General features: G+C 36.9%; 2 protein-coding genes across 13 annotated transcripts in view; one reads left to right on the top strand and one right to left on the bottom strand.

Moving 5' to 3' along the window:
* The window catches only part of LOC135735759 (equilibrative nucleoside transporter 4-like), a 30,738-nt gene extending 17,733 nt beyond the window's left edge, over positions 1-13,005 (top strand). For 4 of the 12 annotated variants that reach the window (XM_065254275.1, XM_065254280.1, XM_065254278.1 and 1 more), the window contains 6 exons: positions 6,339-6,413; positions 7,619-7,893; positions 8,261-8,396; positions 9,493-9,680; positions 11,007-11,247; positions 11,836-13,005. In XM_065254275.1, coding sequence (XP_065110347.1) covers positions 6,339-6,413; positions 7,619-7,893; positions 8,261-8,396; positions 9,493-9,680; positions 11,007-11,247; positions 11,836-11,987 — 1,067 coding nt within the window. In that variant the 3' untranslated portion in view covers positions 11,988-13,005. The other 8 variants (XM_073814388.1, XM_065254284.1, XM_065254277.1 and 5 more) reach the window with 6 other exon arrangements.
* Positions 13,006-18,771: 5,766 nt separating this feature from the next.
* LOC135735488 (endonuclease domain-containing 1 protein-like) lies at positions 18,772-20,652 on the bottom strand. The gene is made up of 3 exons (XM_065253910.2): positions 20,532-20,652; positions 20,035-20,349; positions 18,772-19,623 (listed from the first exon to the last, which is right to left on the bottom strand). The coding sequence occupies exons 2-3, from the start codon at positions 20,308-20,310 to the stop codon at positions 19,084-19,086; spliced, it is 816 nt and encodes a 271-aa protein (XP_065109982.1). The 5' UTR covers positions 20,311-20,349; positions 20,532-20,652; the 3' UTR covers positions 18,772-19,083.
* Positions 20,653-20,863: the final 211 nt, after the last annotated feature.

The following is a 20,863-nucleotide window of genomic DNA, read 5'->3' as shown; positions in this document are numbered from 1 at the left end:
CGTAAAGGTAAATAAATATAACATAGCTCTGTTAAATTCAATGAAGTATTAATTTTCTTAAATCCCTCATGCTGGCCAAACATTTATGTGTTTCTTACAGGGAACACCATGACTGTATCCTACATGGCTGGACTGATGCTCGGGTCTGTAGTGTCCTATTCAACGCACATCCTAAAGACACACACCTGTCTCGTTGTGAGAATAGATGATACGCTTACATAACAGAGATACATGCCTGGCCACTGAATGCCATCTTAAAGATTCTCTAGTAATGTTAGGAGAGACACTATCCCTGCTGAAAAGAGCAGACCTGAATTTCCCATCTAGGATCAGTTTGTACGGATTGGTGCTGTTCACCAGGTTTATGCATTTTATTGGAATTCAGATCAACAATGTATCCTGACGTCAGACCAGCTGTTGGATCCTGACATCGGATCAATGTCTGATTTTGACATCAGGCCAACATTGGATTTGGACGTCAATACCCAATTTTGAGCAGATGTCAAGGTGAATTAAGACTATTTAAATAGTCTAAATAGTCTGACGCTGAGAACAGAGACACACTGTTTATTACATAATTATACAACAGTTCTTTCTGGTTCTCGAATCTGATTGGCTAAGAGCTATGCGATATTCTACTGATAACGGAACAGTAACCGCTTCACCTTTGTATTATTCCGCCACCTAGTGAATGGAGGTCCTTTAAACAGGCTCATCTCTGAATGGAAAAATTAGTTCATTAGTTCACTAGTTCGTAAATCACTCTGTGAATCCCAATCGGAAGCGACTATTCCGTCAAAGATCAGCGCTCTTGGATGTTACGTTAAACTTAATGGGAGTAATGTCTTGTCACGTCGTGTGGACGATTAACACTTTGAAAAAGGAATGTTAACAATAATTTTTTCTGGAGCGATCTCTCTCCTCTGAACGTGAAAACACCGTGGAACTGCAGGTTAGCACCGCAGCTTTTAAATGTGGACATTGATCATTTATTTTATCGTGACGTGACTATTAAAACATGTTATGAGATATCGCCACTGATATATTCATAAGCAGCATGCAAAAAATATAGTTTTATATAGTACTGACAAGAACAAAGTCTTATAACAAGCGAGTGCTCGTATCACGTTAAGATTGAATGGGAAAGCAATAGTAACATTATATAAGTATAGTTTTATTAACTTTTACCTCGCGCCAAAACAATAACAACATAAAAGACACTAAATATGAATAAGAAACCAAGTAATAGTTTGATCATGACACCAAATACTGCTGATTTGATCTCATTTTTGACCATCAAACACAGACAGGGCCAACATCAGAGCCAGGGAATCCCTGTCAGAGAGATGTAGCCCAGAGAGGGCAGTGGTCAGCGGGGCAAGTGAACAATGACGTCCGCTCATGCTCTGGTTCTCATACGTACTGAATCTTACTAAGCAAATGTTCAAACAGGCGCTATCTTTACTAATCGACTGCAGATTTAAATATAATACATATATATTCTCGACTGAACTACTCTTAAAACTACACTTTGTGACCAAGAAACGTTCATATAAAGAAACGGCTACTCCGTCCATCGAATTATTATGAGATTCAAAGCAGCCGAAAGTGTTACCTGTCATTCTGGCCGCCCTCAAATCCGTGGCGGAAGAAAGTAGTTCCCAAACAAAGAGGCTTTTAAAATAACTCTGTTGTTGTTTTCTAGTTTTCTTTTTTCAAACGTGTGTCGTCGAACTGTTGTATAAAAGCAATATCGCTCTCGGAGTCGTGTGATACAGCTCACACTCCTACTCGAGCGATATTGCTTAATTAAAATACAGCGAGTTAAAACTATACACTGTAAATGATATTATAGTATTATACCTGTAATGTTGTGATCTGATCAGTAATTGTTATAGATAACTTTGCTAATGTTGATGGCTGGATTAGGACGCATGATTTTTTTCTCTAATATGCTGAAGACAATAAAAACAATAATATACGCATGTTATTATTGTTGCCAGTATATAATTTTATATTTTTATCATGAACCCAGAATTGCACATAATGCTAACATGTATATCTTGAATACACTCTTGAATACACTGGGGGTCGAGCGTACTGCGCAGACTCAAACTGATCTTAATGACGTAGATGTCAAGTGAGCAACCTGTCTGACAATTGTAAGTCTTCTAATAGCCGCGCCACAAGACATCTATATCACCCACCGAATCTTGCAGAGACGGCGAGAGTGAGCAGTAGCAAATTTTGGTAAGTATTCTGATTAATAATCTCCCTTGACTTTATGCCTCCACGTCCACCCGATTGCCTCATAGACAGTAAAAGATTGCCTATGAGCTTCTCCTCCTGTCCATACGGTAATTTCTTTGCTGTGCGACAGAGAGTCGCAGGTTATGACGCAATCGTTAGCCTATTTTTACAAAAACTGCTTCTACTGGGCCATAACGTAAGATACAAGGTAATGGAGCCTTTTATACATTTTCGTGTTTCTTTACAAATAATGAATGGACAAATTGAGTCTTTAAACCCCTCAGATGTAAAGTTAAGCGCTGTCAAAGTGACCCCAAAATGAATGGGAGTCAATGGAATGCTAACAGCAGGTGGGGGTTCGCTAAGCAATGGCGGTGTCATGAGCAATTCAGTCCCCCCTAGCAATTTGACAGTGGCGCCCGGGGAAGCTTCAATAAAATATGAAACCCTGCCCCCCTGGTTTCAAGCGCCAAGACCTCTGCTTCTTCTCCCAAGTTGCATCGACACATTACTGCCACGAGTGCCACCAACTGTTTTGGGGTGGAATTGCAGCTGTAATCATTGTGACTAATTTCTCCGGTTGCTTTTCTCGTCGATGATTGATGGAACGGGGGCCATTCAAATTTAAGCAGGGGGCCAGGGCCCCTGTGGCCCCGCCTCTAGAACTGCCCCTGTGTCTAGTGCAATTTTGTTTCTAATGCTTTCAATAAAAGCCTGTTTGCAAACTGTGCATTACCCTGCAATATCATCAGGATAAATTATAAACAACGTGTGTTTTTGATGTGCAACATAAAATCCTTTGTTGAAGATTTTGACCAAAGGGGGACTTGTTGAGGACATTGACATGGGACTTATAGATAAACCGTAATCAGAAATGAATTGGGATTCTCTCCAGACCATCATGTGCAATAAATAAACAGTGAGGAACAGGTGGAACTATTAACAGATTTTAAATAGATTTCCTTTTATAATTTTAGACTTAAGATTCAATGCTTTCATACATATTATTGTCAAGAATTCCTGTAGTGCACTGGGTAGAGGTTTTGGGTTCGATCCCAGAAATTGCACATACTGCTATAACATGTATAGCTTGAACACACTGTGACGTGCTTTGGATGAAAGTGTTTGCCAAATGCAAAATTAGTGTCTTTCAACATCAGATTTTTATGCTATACGACTCGTTACCACGTGCCTTGTGACAACATGCCCCGGCGGCACCTACCTGTATTGTAAGAGCGCGATGTGACTCGTGCATTGCTCATGAGAGCTGGTGGGGAGTCAGAAAGAGCGTGACAACGAGCATCTTTAAATAACAACACATAAAATCACACAGACCCGGACCTGTATCGGTGTGAATTACATTGACACATCATCAGGTAAGACCTTTACGCATTAACACCACCGCATAACACTTATGGACAATGGAGAGCGCGGCAACCTTGAGAAATGATGCTGGATGATCATATCTTATGCAACAGAGATTATCAATGTGCATTGCTTTTTTGGCAACATGCATACCTAAAGGTGTTGTCAAAAAGCGCTATAGGCAATTCAATGCGTAATTCAAAAACAGCTATTTGATACAGTGTTTCAATTTAACACCCTCGTTTAATTTAGACTGCCTGTAATTGTTGCGTTCTCGGTAATGCTAAAAATGGCTCACGGGTAACATCATTCATTTAGGGTTAATTTTAATAGTCGACTTGGCAAAAATGAAGGATGATAACGGGGCATGTTGTCACACTGATTGGGGACACTGTTTAACATAAAGGTTCTTTCTCTTTCTGTATGGTTTCAATAAGAACCTTTACATACAAACAACCTTTCTGTAGGTTATACCAGACAATAAAAAGGTGAGAAAGAAATATGATCCTTATAAAGACCTTTGACTGATGATGAGTTCTTTGGAGATCAAAAAATGGCTCATTCATGGCACCACCCCAAAAATCCTTTAACACTTTAATTTTGTGTAAGTTAATAAATGTGTACATTTTGATGTTTTGCAAAAAATGATAAAAGCAATGTCAGTGTACTTAATGGGCACTATTGAAAACTGGTGAGCAAAAATGGCTTTAAAATATTCTTGGATATCAAACATAAGTTGCAAAATTATTGGCATAAAAAGATGCAACAAAAGTTTCTTTACAGCAATGCCATAGAAGAACCATTTTTTGGTTCAGTCAAACAATCATTTTCTCTCTTACTTTTTACAGTATAGTCTTACCTTTCTCAATTTTGTGAAACAGAAAGGTTCTTCGGATGTTAAAGGTCCACTGTGTAGATTTTAAGCAGCATCTAGTGGTAAGACTGTAAATTGCAACCAATGGCTCACTCCACAGCTCCCCCCTTTCTTTTGAAACACATAAAGAAGCTACGGTAGCCGCCACAGGACAAACACGTCAATGTATGAGACAATGTTGTAAACAAAACGCGAAATGGCACAATGCACCTTTAAAGGCTATTTCAAAAAATGCTACAAAATGCTGTGGTTCCATAAAGAGTGTATGAATTCAAATTAGCAAAAAATATTTGAAGTATATAAGTGCTGATATTTTACCAGGGATGCACACCGAAGACTGGAGCACAAATCAACCGGGTCAACAGAGGCCTGTGATCACTAATCTCAGCTTTAATCAGCTATCAGAGGAGAACCGAAAGAAACTTCAAAGTGCTAATGGTGAGTTAATATGCAAATTGTTTGAAAACTTTCAAAATTGCATTGTCTATTATTTACAGTATCAGGCAGATTTACTGGGACTGATGCACTACCAAATCCTAAATGTAAAAGGCCATTCAAGAGAATATTTTTGAATAGTAACAAGATATGAATATCATTTATTTGTAAATTGAATTGCACGCAGGAGGATTGCATTTAGGACTCATTAACAATGTACTGTATATGCATTGGGTCTTTATAAATATTTGGTTATGTTGCATAAATTTAAATAATTTATAGTGACACGCAGTTGTACTTCGAAATTTCATTAAAATTAATAGGTATAAGATAAAAACAGCTGTTGTATCTCAAGCTGCCCTGCTATTGTGACTCAGAAACTCATTTATATTCCATCTCTCCTCAAATCCAGGCTCAACGGAATTCATTCCTGATGATCGTAACCATGGCATCTACTTTGCCATGCTATTGGCTGGTGTCGGCTTTCTACTGCCGTACAACAGCTTCATCACAGATGTGGACTATCTCCACCGCAAATTTACAGGTAAAGGGTCATGCAACCAAGTGAACATCGAAGGACAAAACTGTCAATGTGTTTAAGGTGCAGTGTGTAGATTTTTAGCGGCATCTATTGGTCGGGTTGTGTATTGCACCCCGCCCTTTCGATGCACAAAGGGAAGCTATGTCATTGTCTGAGACAGTTTGTCCGTTTAGGGCTACTGTAAAAACATAATGACACGAAATGGCGGACCCATGGTGAATAAAAACGACTCATTCTAATGTAATAAAAACAATACAGGTCATTTTAAAATGTCTTTATACACCACTGAAAACATAGTTATCTATATTATATTGCATTGCTGTCAAAAGATCCTTATCAAATTTATACATGGCACCTTTAAGGAGTTGTATGCAAATAAGCCACCAGTTTGTCAGACTATTTAGATGTACACATTGGGCGGTCTCTACCCTTCTCTTCCACTCACAGGGACCTCCATTGTGTTCGATATGAGTTTGACGTATATACTGGTGGCTTTAAGTTCTGTCATTGTGAACAACATGCTGGTGGAGAAACTGAGTTTACACACACGGATCTGTGGTGGTGAGAATAAGCAAATCAAAATGTTATCATATAAATATTCAGTTTTATACATGTGCTGTTTGACATCTTGGTTCTTTTGCACATGTAGGATATCTCTTTGCTTTGGGACCTTTGGTGTTTGTGAGCATATTTGATGTTTGGTTGGAGCTGTTTGACTCTGAGCAGTCATATGTTCTCACTTTGGTCTCAGTTGCCATTGTTGCATTTGGATGCACAGGTACCAAAGAAAGACACATACATGCATACAAATATATTCTGGCTCACATCGAGTTAATGTAAATTTTGCCTTTATTGTCGTTTTGACTTTTGTAGTGCAACAGTCCAGCTTCTACGGATACACAGGGATGCTACCCAAGAGGTACACACAGGGCGTGATGACTGGAGAGAGTGAGCTTAACCTTCAACCAATACAACACATTGATGATTTTAACTTAAAATAAATTATATTACATTATCTAAAATGTATATTTGTACTAGATTTAATTTAAAAGCTTGTCAGAGCTGATGGTGTAGTGGGCCGTGCTCTGACATATCCCATACAGCAAAAAAAATGAAAAATACAAATATAAAAATATATAGTTTTTCTTCCAATGTGACATGAATATATTTCCTTGGATTTTAATATATTTGAAGGCTAAATAAATTTTTCAAAGCTTTAAAATGTTTCATATTTCAAAATATACGGAAAATTAAGTGTAGGTATAGATTACAGTCTGTGCTTATTTGGTCTTAAAGAGACAGTAACCTCAATTAATCTACTTAAATCTGTGTCATTAATGTTAATCAAACAACCCAAGACAACTAGAAAATCACTTCTGTAGCTCTAAAAAATAATAATTATATTTAATTTATACAATAAAGACAGTGTTATGATTCATTTCATTCAATTTCTGTACTTAATGCTAATTTCAGACCTTACTTAATGTGCAACTTTGTTCTTTTTATAAATGTTTGTAATTTCTGTTATTAGATTTTTCCCACCCCATTTTTGCTAATCCGAAAAATAATCTGATCCGTACCTCAAAAACTGTAATGTGAGATTTGTGACCGTGAGTTTTGTGAGCCATCACACCCAGTAAAGTTAGTACATGGTCAAAGCCATAAATGCAATGGTAATAATTGCCATAATTTCTTTCGGTTTTTGGCATTGGTTTCCTCTTTTTTGGTTATGGAAAATGTTTACAAAAATATATTTTTCACTGATATATTTTTTGGCCATTTTTGTATATTTTGAAATATATTTTAAAAATAAATAAATTTTAAAGCTTTAAAAAATATTTTTAGCCCTTCATATATTTAAATCCAAAAAATATATTCATGTCACATTGGAAGAAAAACTTGAAAATATATAGAAAAATAAATATATTTTCAACTTCAAAAATATACTTTATAAAATTAACTTGTATTTAGAATATATTTAAAATATATTTTGGCAAAGAATAAGTTTTTGCCATATGGGATGTAAAATTAAAAATGTATTTGCTTTCCCTTAAAATTCATTTTGAAATATATGTTGATAAATGAAGGTTTAATAATGTAAGATTGTTCTTAACAACTAATATTGTTTATTTATTATTAAATATGGTTTTTAGGCATCGCAGGAGTTATTGTCTCGCTGAGTCGGATTTTTACGAAGCTTCTGGTGGAAGACGAGAAGAACAACACCATCATCTTCTTCCTCTTCTCCGTCTCAATAGAGACTCTCTGTTTTCTGTTGCACGTGGTGGTGCGGCGAACCAGATTTGTGCGTTATCACACAGACAGAGCTCAACATAGCCACACCAGCTTCACGGGACAGATTCATGATTCTCCTGCTCGAAATCACGTTGACTATCAGATACATTATGACAGCAGTGCAGAGGAAGAGGTGAAAATGCATTCACACCTATAGTTACTTTAGTCGGTTAGGTGCAGTTTTTAAGGTGCCTGTGAGTCTGGGCCTAATTGTTCAATGTAAAGATTTTATCTGTAATAGATTAATTGCACATAACATAGAAAGCTGTCTATCAATATGACATTTTTGGGTTATATAAGCAAATGTCTTTTAGTCAGGTATGTAAAATGATGTTATCCCCTAAAATACCTAATAATTTTGCTAAAAAGTATAATACATCCTTTGGGATCATGAAACCCTTCTAATGCATTGTAAAATTAGGATGTAACCGATGGAAATATCTATTTGTACTCGTGCTGTTTAGGACGATATGCTCTAAAATTAATTTGCTTAAAATTAGGATGGAATGGTGGTGTCAAGTGCAGTTGATGATGCTGATGGAGTTCATCTTGGCAACAGTTTCCATGGTGAAAGAACATACGTCAGATTTGATGTACCTAAACTGGACACCAGAAGGACATGGATGAATGTCAAGGGTGAGCTATACTTTAAAGGTGCATTGTATAACTTTTAAAAAGGATGTCTTGACAGAAATGCAATATAAAAACCTTATAAGATGAACTGTATTGTTTTTATTACCTTAGAATAAGCTGTTTTCCTCTACATAGACTGTGGGTCCCCTTACATGGAAAGCCTCTATTTCACGTGGCCATGATTCTACAGTAGCCCTAAATGGACAAACTGCTCTATAAAGCGTATTTTGTCACTACGTTGTCTCAGACAATGACATGCAATTCACAATCTCACCGCTAGATGACACTTAGAATCTAGACAGTGGACGTTTATCAACCTTTTGGATTTTTTTGTATTACTAGGAGGTGGTTTCCCGGACAGGGATTAGCTTAAACCAGGACTAGGCCTTAGTTTAATTAGGAAATATAACTAGTTTTAACATACACTGTCAGAAATAAAGGTACAAAACTGTACCTTTTCTGTCACTGGGGCTGTACCCTAAGTTTTCGTTTGATACCTTTACAGGGATACAAAACAGAATTCAATTTCGGGTAGATTACCTTACCTTAAGGACCTACATTATTAGAAAAAAGTCCAAATATGTACCCTAGGTGTCAGTGGGGCAGCACCCTTTAAAAAGGTATTTGTATGGAGCATTAGGTACAGATATGTAAACATTTAGTACCAATATGTACCTTTGAGATACTAATATGTATTTTTGAGGTACTTATAAGCTCTCTTTGGTACCAGAATGTATTTCTGAGGTACTAAAATGAAATCCTTAGGTGCAAATCTGTACTTTTTGAAAGGGTACAGCCCCAGTGACAGAAAAGGTACAGTTTTGTACCTTTATTTCTGAGAGTGTACATGCCTTGCTAAAACATTACTTGTGTGCATTTTGAGGCAGATCAAAGGGCACTGATGTATTTTAAGATATGTCAATGCAAGTTGTTTTCCGTTTGACAGCTCTTACATTTATTTTAGTCTAGGATTAGTCTAACCCATGTCCGGGAAACCGCCTCTATAAGGTTTAGTTTAAATCAATTTTTGTTATGCTGAGACATCTTCAGTGCCAAGATGGGATGTTATTTTTTGTGTTTTTTTTTGTCTTTCTCACAGAGCTGCTGGGTCGTAGGTGTGCTGTTGCCAGACGGATTTGGCCTTATATGCTTTCAATAACAATGACATATTTCATCACTCTGTGCCTCTTTCCTGGTCTGGAGTCAGAGTTACACAACGATATCCTGGGAGAATGGTTGCCGATTCTCACCATGGCTCTGTTTAACATGGCTGACTTTGTGGGCAAGGTGAAATGAAAATGATTTGTGCTGTAATGTTGAATAATATATATATATATATATATATATATATATATATATATATATATATATATATATATATATATATATATATATATATATATATATATATATATATGGGAGAAGCTTCTTATCCAAAGCAACTTTCAGTGCATTTAAGGCATACACTGTCAAAAATAAAGTTACAAATCTGTACCTTTTCTGTCACTGAGGTTGTACCGTAGGTTTCTGTTTGGTTCTTTGACAGGAATACAAAACAGAATACAATTTTGGATAGATTACTGTATCTTAAGGACCTACATTGTTAGAAAAAGTCAAAATATGTACCCTAGCTGTCAGTGGGGCAGCGCCCTTTAAAAAGGTAATTGTGTGGACCATTAGGGTACAGATATGTAAACATTTAGTACCAATATGTACATTTGAGATACTTTTGGAGGTACTAATAAGCTCTCTTTGGTCCCAGTATGTACCTCTGAGGTACTAAAATGAAATCCCTAGGTGCAAAGCTGTACTTTTTCAAAGGGTACAGCCCATAGACTGTAAAAAAGATGGACGACGCGACGTCGCCTCCCACCATTGTAATGAATTGAAGCCAAACAACAGTTGCCGCCATGTTACGTAAAAACGTCATTTTGGAGCCAAGGCATGCGCAGAAGGAATCGTCCGTGGAGCCATAGGCGGAGCCGCGGTATCAAACTTCCGCCCAAACGCCCGCGCGACCAATTCAACCACGCCAATCATAACGTCACGCCCCGTTTCTATTGCATCAAATTACATGCTAAAATGAAACTTACCACAATAATGAAGACTTGAACATATACCAGCGTGATAAAAACTACTTGAAAGGACCAAAACCATCTATCGGAAACTTTTATTGGAAGCAGAGTCCCATTCGTTTGAATGGAGAGGGCGGGGTTTATGACTTGTACTGCAGCCAGCCACCAGGGGGCGATCAAAGAGCCAGAGGCTTGACTTTTCAAGGCTTATGAGGCACACCCGGTACAGCCCCGGTGACAGTTTTGTACCTATTTCTGACAGTGCTTTCAGATCTTAATTTAAGATTTTTTAGATCACATTCTGGAATCTGATGTGCAGAATGACATCATAAAAATCATTCATCCATATTGGAGGAAATGAAAGAGTAAAGTTTGGAATGCCTCTAAATGTCAATGTTATTGTTTATCCTTATCTTTAAAGCTGATTACGGCTATTCATGCTAAAAGTAAAAAAATGAAATATTTTTTTAAATGAAATATTCATTAGTAATCAATTGAAAAAACTGCAAATGTTTTTTTTCTCTCACTCTCTTTTCAGATCTTAGCCGCCTGTCCGTATGAGTGGAGTGGCGTTCAGCTCTTGGTTTGTTCGTGTTTGCGGGTTCTCCTCTTGCCTCTGTTTATGATGTGTGTGTCACCCATTCAGCATCCCTTACTGACGCACCCAGCCTGGCCGTGTAGTCTCTCTTTACTGCTGGGTGTCAGTAACGGATACCTTGGATCTGTGCCAATGATACAGGCAGCTGGACACGTGCCACTTCAACTGCGAGAAGTAGCAGGTGAGTATGGCAGACAAAATCTAAAGGAAAATAAGTGACTTTTTTACATGGCTCATTGGAATGCTTGATTCTCATTGGCCTTTCGTGACATTTGCAGGTTTGTTATTCCCAGATAATAATCGCTCAAAAATCCCGGTAACCAGGATGCTGCAAATTTGGACACGTACAGTTCGACTTTATATTTACAAATTATTGAACCAAATAGTGTGTTCGTGACATTTGAACGTCTTATCTTAGAAATAAACTGGTTTTTCTCACGAAAGGTGTGCATTCGTTCCAAATGAGCAAATAAAATGTTTCAAATCAATATTTAATGTTCCTTATCTTACTTAGGAGGTAAACATGTGCATGGGGGGGGGGGCATGCACACAATTGAACATTTGAGCTGTACTGTTCTGAAACAGTGTTGTAAATTTATTTACAAGTTTTTGCAACTTTACAGATCTTTTATGTGCACAGACATCTTTTAACACTCTAAAAACATGAAATCGGGTCATATGACTCCTTTAAGTATTTGTTTTGTCTCTATAAAACTTATTAGAAAGTCAAGTCTTTCATGTTGGCCAAACATTTATGTGTTTCTTACAGGGAACACCATGACTGTATCCTACATGGCTGGACTGATGCTCGGGTCTGTAGTGTCCTATTCAACGTACAGCCTGACCTTAAAGGCACACACCGTTCACACGCTGAAAATAAATGATACGCTTACACTACAGAGATACATGCCTGGCCACTGAATGCCATCTTACAGATTCTCTAGTAATGTTATGAGAGACATTATCCCTGCTGAAAAGAGCAGACCTGAATTTCCCATCTAGGATCAGTTTGTACCGATTGATGCTGTTCACCAGGTTTATAATATTTACCAAAAATGGACATTGGTTGACTGAATGTCTTACTGGTAAAGGCTGGTGTGGGACCATGGTCCAAAACACTGGTGACCATTGATCAGGGGCGGATCTACAGGGGGGCAAGGGGAGGCAGGTGCCCCCCACTCTAGAGCCGACCTGCTATTCAATAACAGCCTCATGCAAAGTATTCTGGGAACCAGAAATCATCATCAAGCTTTTTCTGTTTTTTGCTTCAGATTTGGTTTCCCAGAATGCTTTGCTTGATGCTGTTATTTTAGTTTTTCTCTGTAAAGACAAAGACTTTGTTTAATGTTCATTTAACTTTGAACAAAATGCTACCAGTAAATAACATCAATTTAAATCTACAGTAAGTTGCTGGCAACCAGCTGCCAGTAACACTGTAATTTCTATGAATTTTTTTTAAAGTGTATTCTAATACAGGTGAAAAAATAACTGTGACATTCTGTACTTTTTATATTCATCTTACCAATTTGTCTCCACAGCAAACCGAGAAATCTGCCTTTACTGCACTGATGCAGTTTTGTTTAGTTTGAACACTGGGCTTATTCCATCCTGTTGTGAATTAAAAACGCTTGTAGTGTGTAAGGGCACGATTAAACCATAACTACCGTAGTTTAAAAGTGTTTTTGTTTTGTTAAAGCCATTCACATATAGAGATTCCCATGTACCCTCTCCCCCTGCCACCCTGCCAAGACCTCTTGCCACCCCTTTGCCTCCCCCCATGTTAAATTTTCTAGATCCATCACTGGCAGTGATGCTGACCTTTTTAACAGGGATATTGTAACAAATAGAGCCTATCTAGACGTTTACTGGAATATATATATATATATATATATATATATATATATATATATATATATATATATATATATATATATATATATATATATATATATATCTGAGACTAAAACCATCAAACTGCCATTTAAAATGATGTATGATTATCCATGTCATGTATAAGTATCTTATTTTGGCCAAAAATAAGACCAGAATGGGTCATATCAAATTTAACAAATACTTTTTTTGTAAAATGAATGATGTTTGGAGTTTGATTCATGCCAGCCAATCAGATTGGAGCTGGTGCTCACATTAAGGGGTCATGTCAGTTCCTGATTTTTTTACACTGGCTGTCACAGATAAGTTCAATAAAACATATAAAGACAAAGATCTTGTATTCTGATTTCAAAATATTTACAGTAATGCATCTCCCTGTGAAGTCTCTATAGCATGGGCATGCCATTTTGGGGTTCATTAAAGGTGCATTGCGTAACTTTTAGACTTCTCTTGACAGAAATGCAATATAATATACACTATAACTATATAACATATAATTAACTGTATTGTTTTTATTATCGTAGAATAAGTTGTTTTTATCTACATACACCACAGATCTTCTTATGAAAGTCACCGAAATGTTTCTACAGTAGCCCTAAATGGACAAACTGTTATATAGAGCATGTTTTGTCACAGCATTGTCTCAGACGATGACATGTTTGTCCTATGATGGTTACCGTAGCTTATGTGTTTTTCGAAAAGGTGGTGTGAGCTGTGGACTGATCTGTTGTTGGTTGTATTTCACAACCTTAATGTTAGATGACGCTAACAATCTACACAGTGGACCTTTAAGTTTAAGTTTTGATTGCAATACCAGTTTTGGCCACAATCCTACATACTGTTCCTTTAAGTAAGTCGAGTCCAAACAAAATTATACACACACAGTCTTTTCGATGTTGTTTTTAAATTGCTCATATTTATTGTTTATTTCAAAACAATAATTTTTAGCTAGCAAACAATCAATCAATCATCAATCAATTAATCTAATAGCACATTAAAAATAAGCAAATCCCTTACCTTCCATATATTAAAGCACAACACAATATAGCAATTTGTACATTTATGAGGTTGCTATTTTCCATGAATTTGTACGAAACTGTATGTATTTTTCAGCATGATCTGCTTTCGCCCCGTTGGGTGGTGGAGTCACATTCTTGCCATTTATCTAATAATCATACACGTTTGTATACACATCACACAAATTCATATAAAATGCCACTTTGTAAAACAGTATATGTTTACCATTGGGTTACAAATGAAATATATGTCTCTCTTTTTAGTTCTCAGTTTTTTGCCATATAGGACATAGAATTTCGCCTACCACTTAATTATACAGATGCTTGTAAAATACATGCATAACTAACACCAGTTTTTGTTACTCTATATTGTGATTGTTATATTCCTAAAAGTGCGTGTAAAGTTCAATGCATCCTTTAACTCAATGAAAAACACGTGATGTGTAAGAATGTATATGCAAACAATTTGCTTTCTTAACTAAAAACATAAGAATTAGAGGCTATTGCAGAATTAAATCACCCCTGTCCACAAAGTGATAATAAAGAAAACCTAAACCCCATTGAACACCTATAGAATACTGTCAGGAATGGTGGTGGATGAACCCAAGTGCAGACAGCTCTCAACTCAAAAGACTTTTATTAATAAACAAAAACTCCTTCGAGGGGGTAAACAAGACAAGACAAGACAAGACAAGACAAGACAAGACAAGACAAGACAAGACAAGACAAGACAAGACAAGACAAGACAAGACAAGACTCCTGACGGTGTCACACAAATACATACAATGATACCACAAAGACAAGAGACACAATGGCATTTAAATAGGGAAACTAATTAGGGAACAATAACAAACAGGTGAGGAAACTAATCATACATAATTAGGAAACAGGAGGGTAAGGTTAAGACTAAAGACAGGAGCGCACGTGCCACACATAACACATAGGTCACGTGACTCTCCAGACAAACACAGAACACTTATGGCGCTTTTCCATTGCATAGTACCCCACGGTTTAGTTTAGTTTGGGTCGGGTCAGTTTACTTTTGGGAGCTTTTCCATTGGGTGCAGTACGTAGTACCCGATACTTTTTTTCGTACCACCTCGGTTGGGGTTCCAAGCGACCCGAGCTGATACCAAACGTGACGCGAAAACACTGTAGATCACTGATTGGTCTGAGAGAATTGTCACGTCATCGCTATAATGTAAATATTAGCTTTAGCTTACTGCTAGCTTGCGCTGTCTCAAGCAAACATGTTGTTATCTGTGTTCTGCTATAAGTTTCCAAACACCCTTTTAGCGATGAAAAACATCCGCAGGTTGAGAATCCGGGACACCATAACAGTTTTTTCCAGACTTGCAGTTTGTGGCGGCACATTCGCGACGTGCACGTCCGCATTATATATGCTTAAATGCAACTTGAATGAGGCTCAGCGGAGCGCCGTCGACTGACGCCACGGGTCGGGTGTTTGAACAGAAACTGTCATGTGAGACAGAGGTAGTTATAAACGCGATGTGCAAACATCTATTTGTGGTGGCCAATTTTAATTTTGTGGCAGACTGAGAAATAAATGAATGTATGGGAATGTACAACAACGCTCTCACGTGAATGATGTCACAGCAGTAGGCAGCGTAAATATAACGACACGCCTATAATCCCTCTCACTCCGAAGTGATACTAAACTCGATGGAAAAGCTAACCACGCCAAAGTGAGGTGAGCTGACCCGACCCAAACTAAACTAAACCGTGGGGTACTATGCAATGGAAAAGCGCCATTATATGAGGGTGTCAGGATCCTGGTACTAGAAACAAGACTAAACACATAATGACATTCAGGATCCTGACAAATACATTTTACAGTTTTTCTGAATTGCTAAAACACTAAACCCCAATCTCTGAACCAAATTCATAGTGGCCTAAACCCATTTGTCAAATCATGCACTCTTTTTGCAAAATTCTAAACACAAACTTCTCACTAAAACACACATTTCACACTGCAATGCACTTGTTTTATAAATGCTAAACACAGGCAGGCAAAAGCTGAACACAACTAAAACACCGTTATCATTGAGTAAACACAACAACTCAAAATTCTACACACTTTTATCTAATGGTATTTTTTACCAATTGTGTGAATTGGAAACAGTCTGAGAGGCAGATGAAGAGTATGAGGAAGAAAAGGACACCAGAGACAATGCAATTGGCAAAATTTGCAGTTTTGCTGACTTTTTACAAAATTCAAGTGCTGCTTACAGTAAAATAGATTTTTAACAGTATTTGTCAAGTGTGTTGTTATGTATAAACATGTATTTTTCTGTAAGCAGATCTCCTGAATGTTGTGTTTTCCATTTTTTAAGGTAGTGTCTAATAGATGCTTGTAGTGTTTTATATTATAGACTTATGTGTGTATGATTTGAAAGCTTAGTTTGATTTTGAGTACAAGTGAAATGGTTTTGAAGAACTTGTTTGATTTTGCTAGAAGAGTCAGGGGTTCTGTGAATTTTGTTTAAAATTGGGATTTGTGTTTAAGGTTTTGAGAAAATGAGTGATGGTTTCAAAAAATGTGTTTTAGCAATTCAGAAAAACTGTATTAAAGTTTCCTTTTATAGCACAACTGAGTGCTGCGTTTTCAAATTTGCACATATGTGCTTCCACACTTGGTGGATGTGACTATCCAATTCATTCATTGGTGTTGTAATTGGCAACCCAGGGCTTTGTAATGACAAGGAAGTAACCTCACAATCCTTATCTGTGTATAAGGTGTGAAAATGTGTGTGGAGTTTTACAAATCACTGTGTGTAATGTTTTGCAAAATGGGTGAAGCAAACATTGTGTGTAATGTTTTGCAAATCTGTGGAGGTGTTTTGCTCATTGGAGTAGAATTTTGCAAACTGTGTGGAAATGTACATTTTAGTGTGTAAACAATCGTAAAAAACTGTAACAGTTTTGAAAACAGTATAAGCATGTGCAAATTGGCCTGTATTTATAAAGAGTTTTGGCAGTTGTTGTGTCTGAGTGAGAAAAGAATTCATGAAATTTGAGGGATGTATAGTTATTGAATGCATTTTGTGCCAAAACAATGATAATTGATCCTCAGTTTATCCCACATAGACTTCTGTTGTGCTCCCTGTGTGAAGAGTTGAGCAAAAGTGACGTAAGTATTGAGAAATGTGTCCTAGCGTCTGTAAAAAACTGTAAATTGTGTGCGATATTTGACTGTCACAATAACACAGTGAAACTATCAGTTGCTTGTGTGTGGGTTATGTTTCAATGGTAATTCAAAGTAAATTTGTGTTTTGAAGTGCAAGATTTCTTTAAAGATGTGAACGCACAATGCAATGTTTTGAACATTAGACAGCCTGTGTTACAAGTAATAACCGTTTTGAGTTTTGTAACTAGATATGTGAAAAATCACATCAATGTTCTGATATAATATGTGTATTACATAATAAAAAAACAGTGGGTCAAAATTATACACTGTAAAATTATATTGTACTATAGTATTGTATTATTACACCTGTAATGTTTTGATCTGATCAGTTATTGTTATAGATAACTTAGCTTATGTTGATGTCTGGATGAAGACACTGGTGATTTCTTGTCTAATGGCTTACAGTTTTTTCCAATTGCTAACACACTAAAATGACATGAACAGCACAACTATTAAAACTGACACACAGAGAGCAACACCTCTTCTCAAGTCTCCAAAAGTCTAAACACATTTTCTGCTTTACACACATTTTGCAATTCGCAATGGCACTTTTTAAATGCACTGAACACGGTTCTCAGCACAAGACACAACAATCTGACATAAAGTCACATGTTTGCCTTTTCAAAACACTACCATTCAAAATGACACTACACGAGCTAAATGGCCAATATATGTGCCACCTCCCCAAACACCTGAATGGTTAATTGTTAACACTTCAGTCAGGATGTAAGCACTAGAAAAGACCACAGAGCCATTATAGATGTTCCTGGCTTTCGTGGTGGGAACATCACAATGTGTGCTGCCATCTCCAATATGGATGGTGTCCTCCACTGTCATGCCAACCTTGGACCATACAACACAACCCATATTCTCACATTTCTAGAAAGACTCCACAACATTCTCATACCATCAGAGTGTATGAATGATGTAGACCAAAGAAACCGGTATGTTGTAGTATGGCACAACGTGAGCTTTCATCGTGCCGCCCTAGTCCAAAACTGGTTTGCTGACTACCAAACATTGATCGTGCAATACCTCCCACCATACTCGCCATTTCTGAACCACATAGAAGAGTTGTGGAAGGTATATGAGTGATGGGATTGATGTTGGTGCAATTTAGGGATGGATAAGGCGCTCAAGGCGCTTCTTCCCTCGATGTCTGGCAAGGGAATATATTGCCTGTGATGTGGACGAGGCGTTGGTGAAAAATTTACAGCATGTGTGTGTATCTGCAAATATTTCTGTGCATGCGAACAATCTAATACATATTTTAGTATTATGGCAAAGCATACTAAAGAAAAGTGCACTTTTCATTATGCCCAACTGTGTGTAGTTGGTTAGACAAAAATCTGGTAATATGAATGAAGTGTGTTCCAATTTGTGTCAAAGTTAGATTTTGATAATGTTATATGTAGTTTAGGTTGGAGTGCTTCATTTTGCAGGATATATGTGGTATTTTGCTATTTGGGTGTGTGGTTTTGTAAATTGTAGATAAAACCAGACTAGATTGAAAAATTGTGTGTTAGCAATTGGAAAAAACTGTAAGTGCCCCAAAAATGGATGACAATAAAAACAATAATATACGCTTGATCATATATGTTTATTATTGTTGCCAGTTTACAATTTTATATTTAAAATTACTATTAACAAATTTAGCATAACAAATATTGTATTAAAAATTTCACTTGAATCACTTTGAATCACAGCATTTAGTTAACATAAATTAAAAAAAATATATCAGATGGGTTATTATAACATTTAGACAGATTGTATGAAATGGAGCCGCACAACTGTGACTGAATATGCACACACATGCACATACTGTATGTTGTGTTTCTAATTGCCCTTATTTAATGTATTGGTTTGAGTTTAATTAATTTGTCCAAGCCAACAAAATTATTTACTATGGTTTCACTGGAACATAGGTAGCATCTCTGCAATTATTATCAAAAAGATAAAAAGACCCAGTAACTGAATAACGCGTTTTCAAATCAGTCTCTAAATCTTTCACAGTCTTTTGGGCAATAGTACTGTTCTGAGAGTTTTCTCCAATGACACCCCCTGAGATCCGTTGGTTTGCTTGATTCTTGCAACAGTATGCAGACCAGAAATGACTAGGCACTCTTACTCTATTTGCAATGATATTAGTACCTGGAACGACTCCTGTAACAATGTGAGCAGTATCTCGTAAACATTGATTTGTCACAGTTGACGCCATATTTTTTTCTACCTCATGGTACCATTTTTTGTTGAACGATCCGAGTTGAGGGGCAGCATTAGTAAGAGTGAATGTGGCTCCAGCACATTCCTGTGAAGCTGCATGATAGACTGGAGCCAAGTGTCCTCTGTCATAGCCCGACTTCTCATAGTCTTTATCGGAAGCTTGGTTCAATAAAATACGCTTGTTCTGTCGTTCCATGTTGTTTCCTTGAAAGTTGTCAAGCTGCAACATTAAATCAAACACAAAGATGAGCTTGAGAACTGTTAGACAAAAAAAAAGAAACCGGCATGTCTATCTGTAAATTTAAATAAATTGTAAAAGTAAATTTTTACAATTTGAAGTATATAAATGTTGGTTTTTTACTTAAAAAGTAAGTTACATGAAATAAAAAAATCAAATAAAATTAAAATGAATTATTTTCACTCAAAGAAATAATGTCCCAAATTCATACCTAGCTCGAGCAGCATAGCTACAACTCCTGTACCTTATCTATCCAAGGCTTAAAAGGGTCTTAAGGTGTTAAAAACAAAGTAGGTGTAGTTTACCGTGCCCGTTTACCAGTCACAAGCAAAAGATATACATTTTGTACATTTGTGTTTCTAACAATGATACACAGAGATATATTTAACTTACCTGAGGCTCAATTAACCAGTTGTTCAGTCTTACGCACTGAACCCTCGCTGCCAAGTTATAAGCAGAATACACAGGGATCTTGTTGTCGGTATCATAAAGTGTGGCATAATATGTTATGTTACCTAGAGTCTGGCAGATCTCTTTGTACTGATTTCCACTTAGTATTTTTGGTGTTATTTTGTCCATGAAATACTGAGGACACTTATTTATAAAATCATCCACAACTTCAGCCGAACCACCAGAGAAAAGCAACAGCATCACCGGAAGAAGAAACATGATGAACGAATTTCTTGAAATTCTTGTACTTTAAATTTTCTGCAAGTACAATAAAAACAATGAATCATCTGTATACAAGATATCTAGGGTTAAAAAAAAACTACTGTTAAAAACACAATTATTAACCCTTTTGCGGTTTTCATCTGAAACAAGAAAAGGGAAACCTTACAAAACACAGTAAAGTTGTAAAATACCAAACAGGTAACAATCATATTACCAACCTGGTGAAGAAAGTCCTTTAGTGCCCTTACCACCTCACAATCTTCAAAGACTTTAAACTGCCCTTCAAAGTGCTGACGAACTTATACATCGAGAGCCCACTGACAACATCACAGGTTGGTTCAGGAAATTGCACAAAGCAGAAGGGACAAGCTGTACAGAGCGTGGAGCGGACAGCCACATGAAGCAATACTGGACCAAAGCAAAAAAAGTCGTCAACAACCTCAGCCAGTGATGTCTTCATGTTGCGGCAAAAAACAATTCCACTCCGTGATGGCAAAAACTGAAAGAATGAAGAGGAGCTTCTTCTTACATGCCATCAGTGTCCTGAATC

Source organism: Paramisgurnus dabryanus, chromosome 4 (assembly GCF_030506205.2).
Source record: "Paramisgurnus dabryanus chromosome 4, PD_genome_1.1, whole genome shotgun sequence".
NCBI classification, from domain to species: Eukaryota; Metazoa; Chordata; class Actinopteri; order Cypriniformes; family Cobitidae; genus Paramisgurnus; species Paramisgurnus dabryanus.
Note: the sequence above shows the minus strand (reverse complement) of the source record. Positions and strands in the feature narration are given on the sequence as shown.

What these genes read in the sequence shown, in the direction of transcription:
- LOC135735488 (XM_065253910.2), bottom strand. Translation starts at nt 20,310, where the DNA reads ATGTTTCTTCTTCCGGTGATGCTGTTGCTTTTCTCTGGTGGTTCGGCT. An exon ending in ACTGGTTAATTGAGCCTCAG is followed by an intron (nt 19,624 to 20,034) that starts GTAAGTTAAATA and finishes TTAATGTTGCAG; the next exon opens with CTTGACAACTTTCAAGGAAA.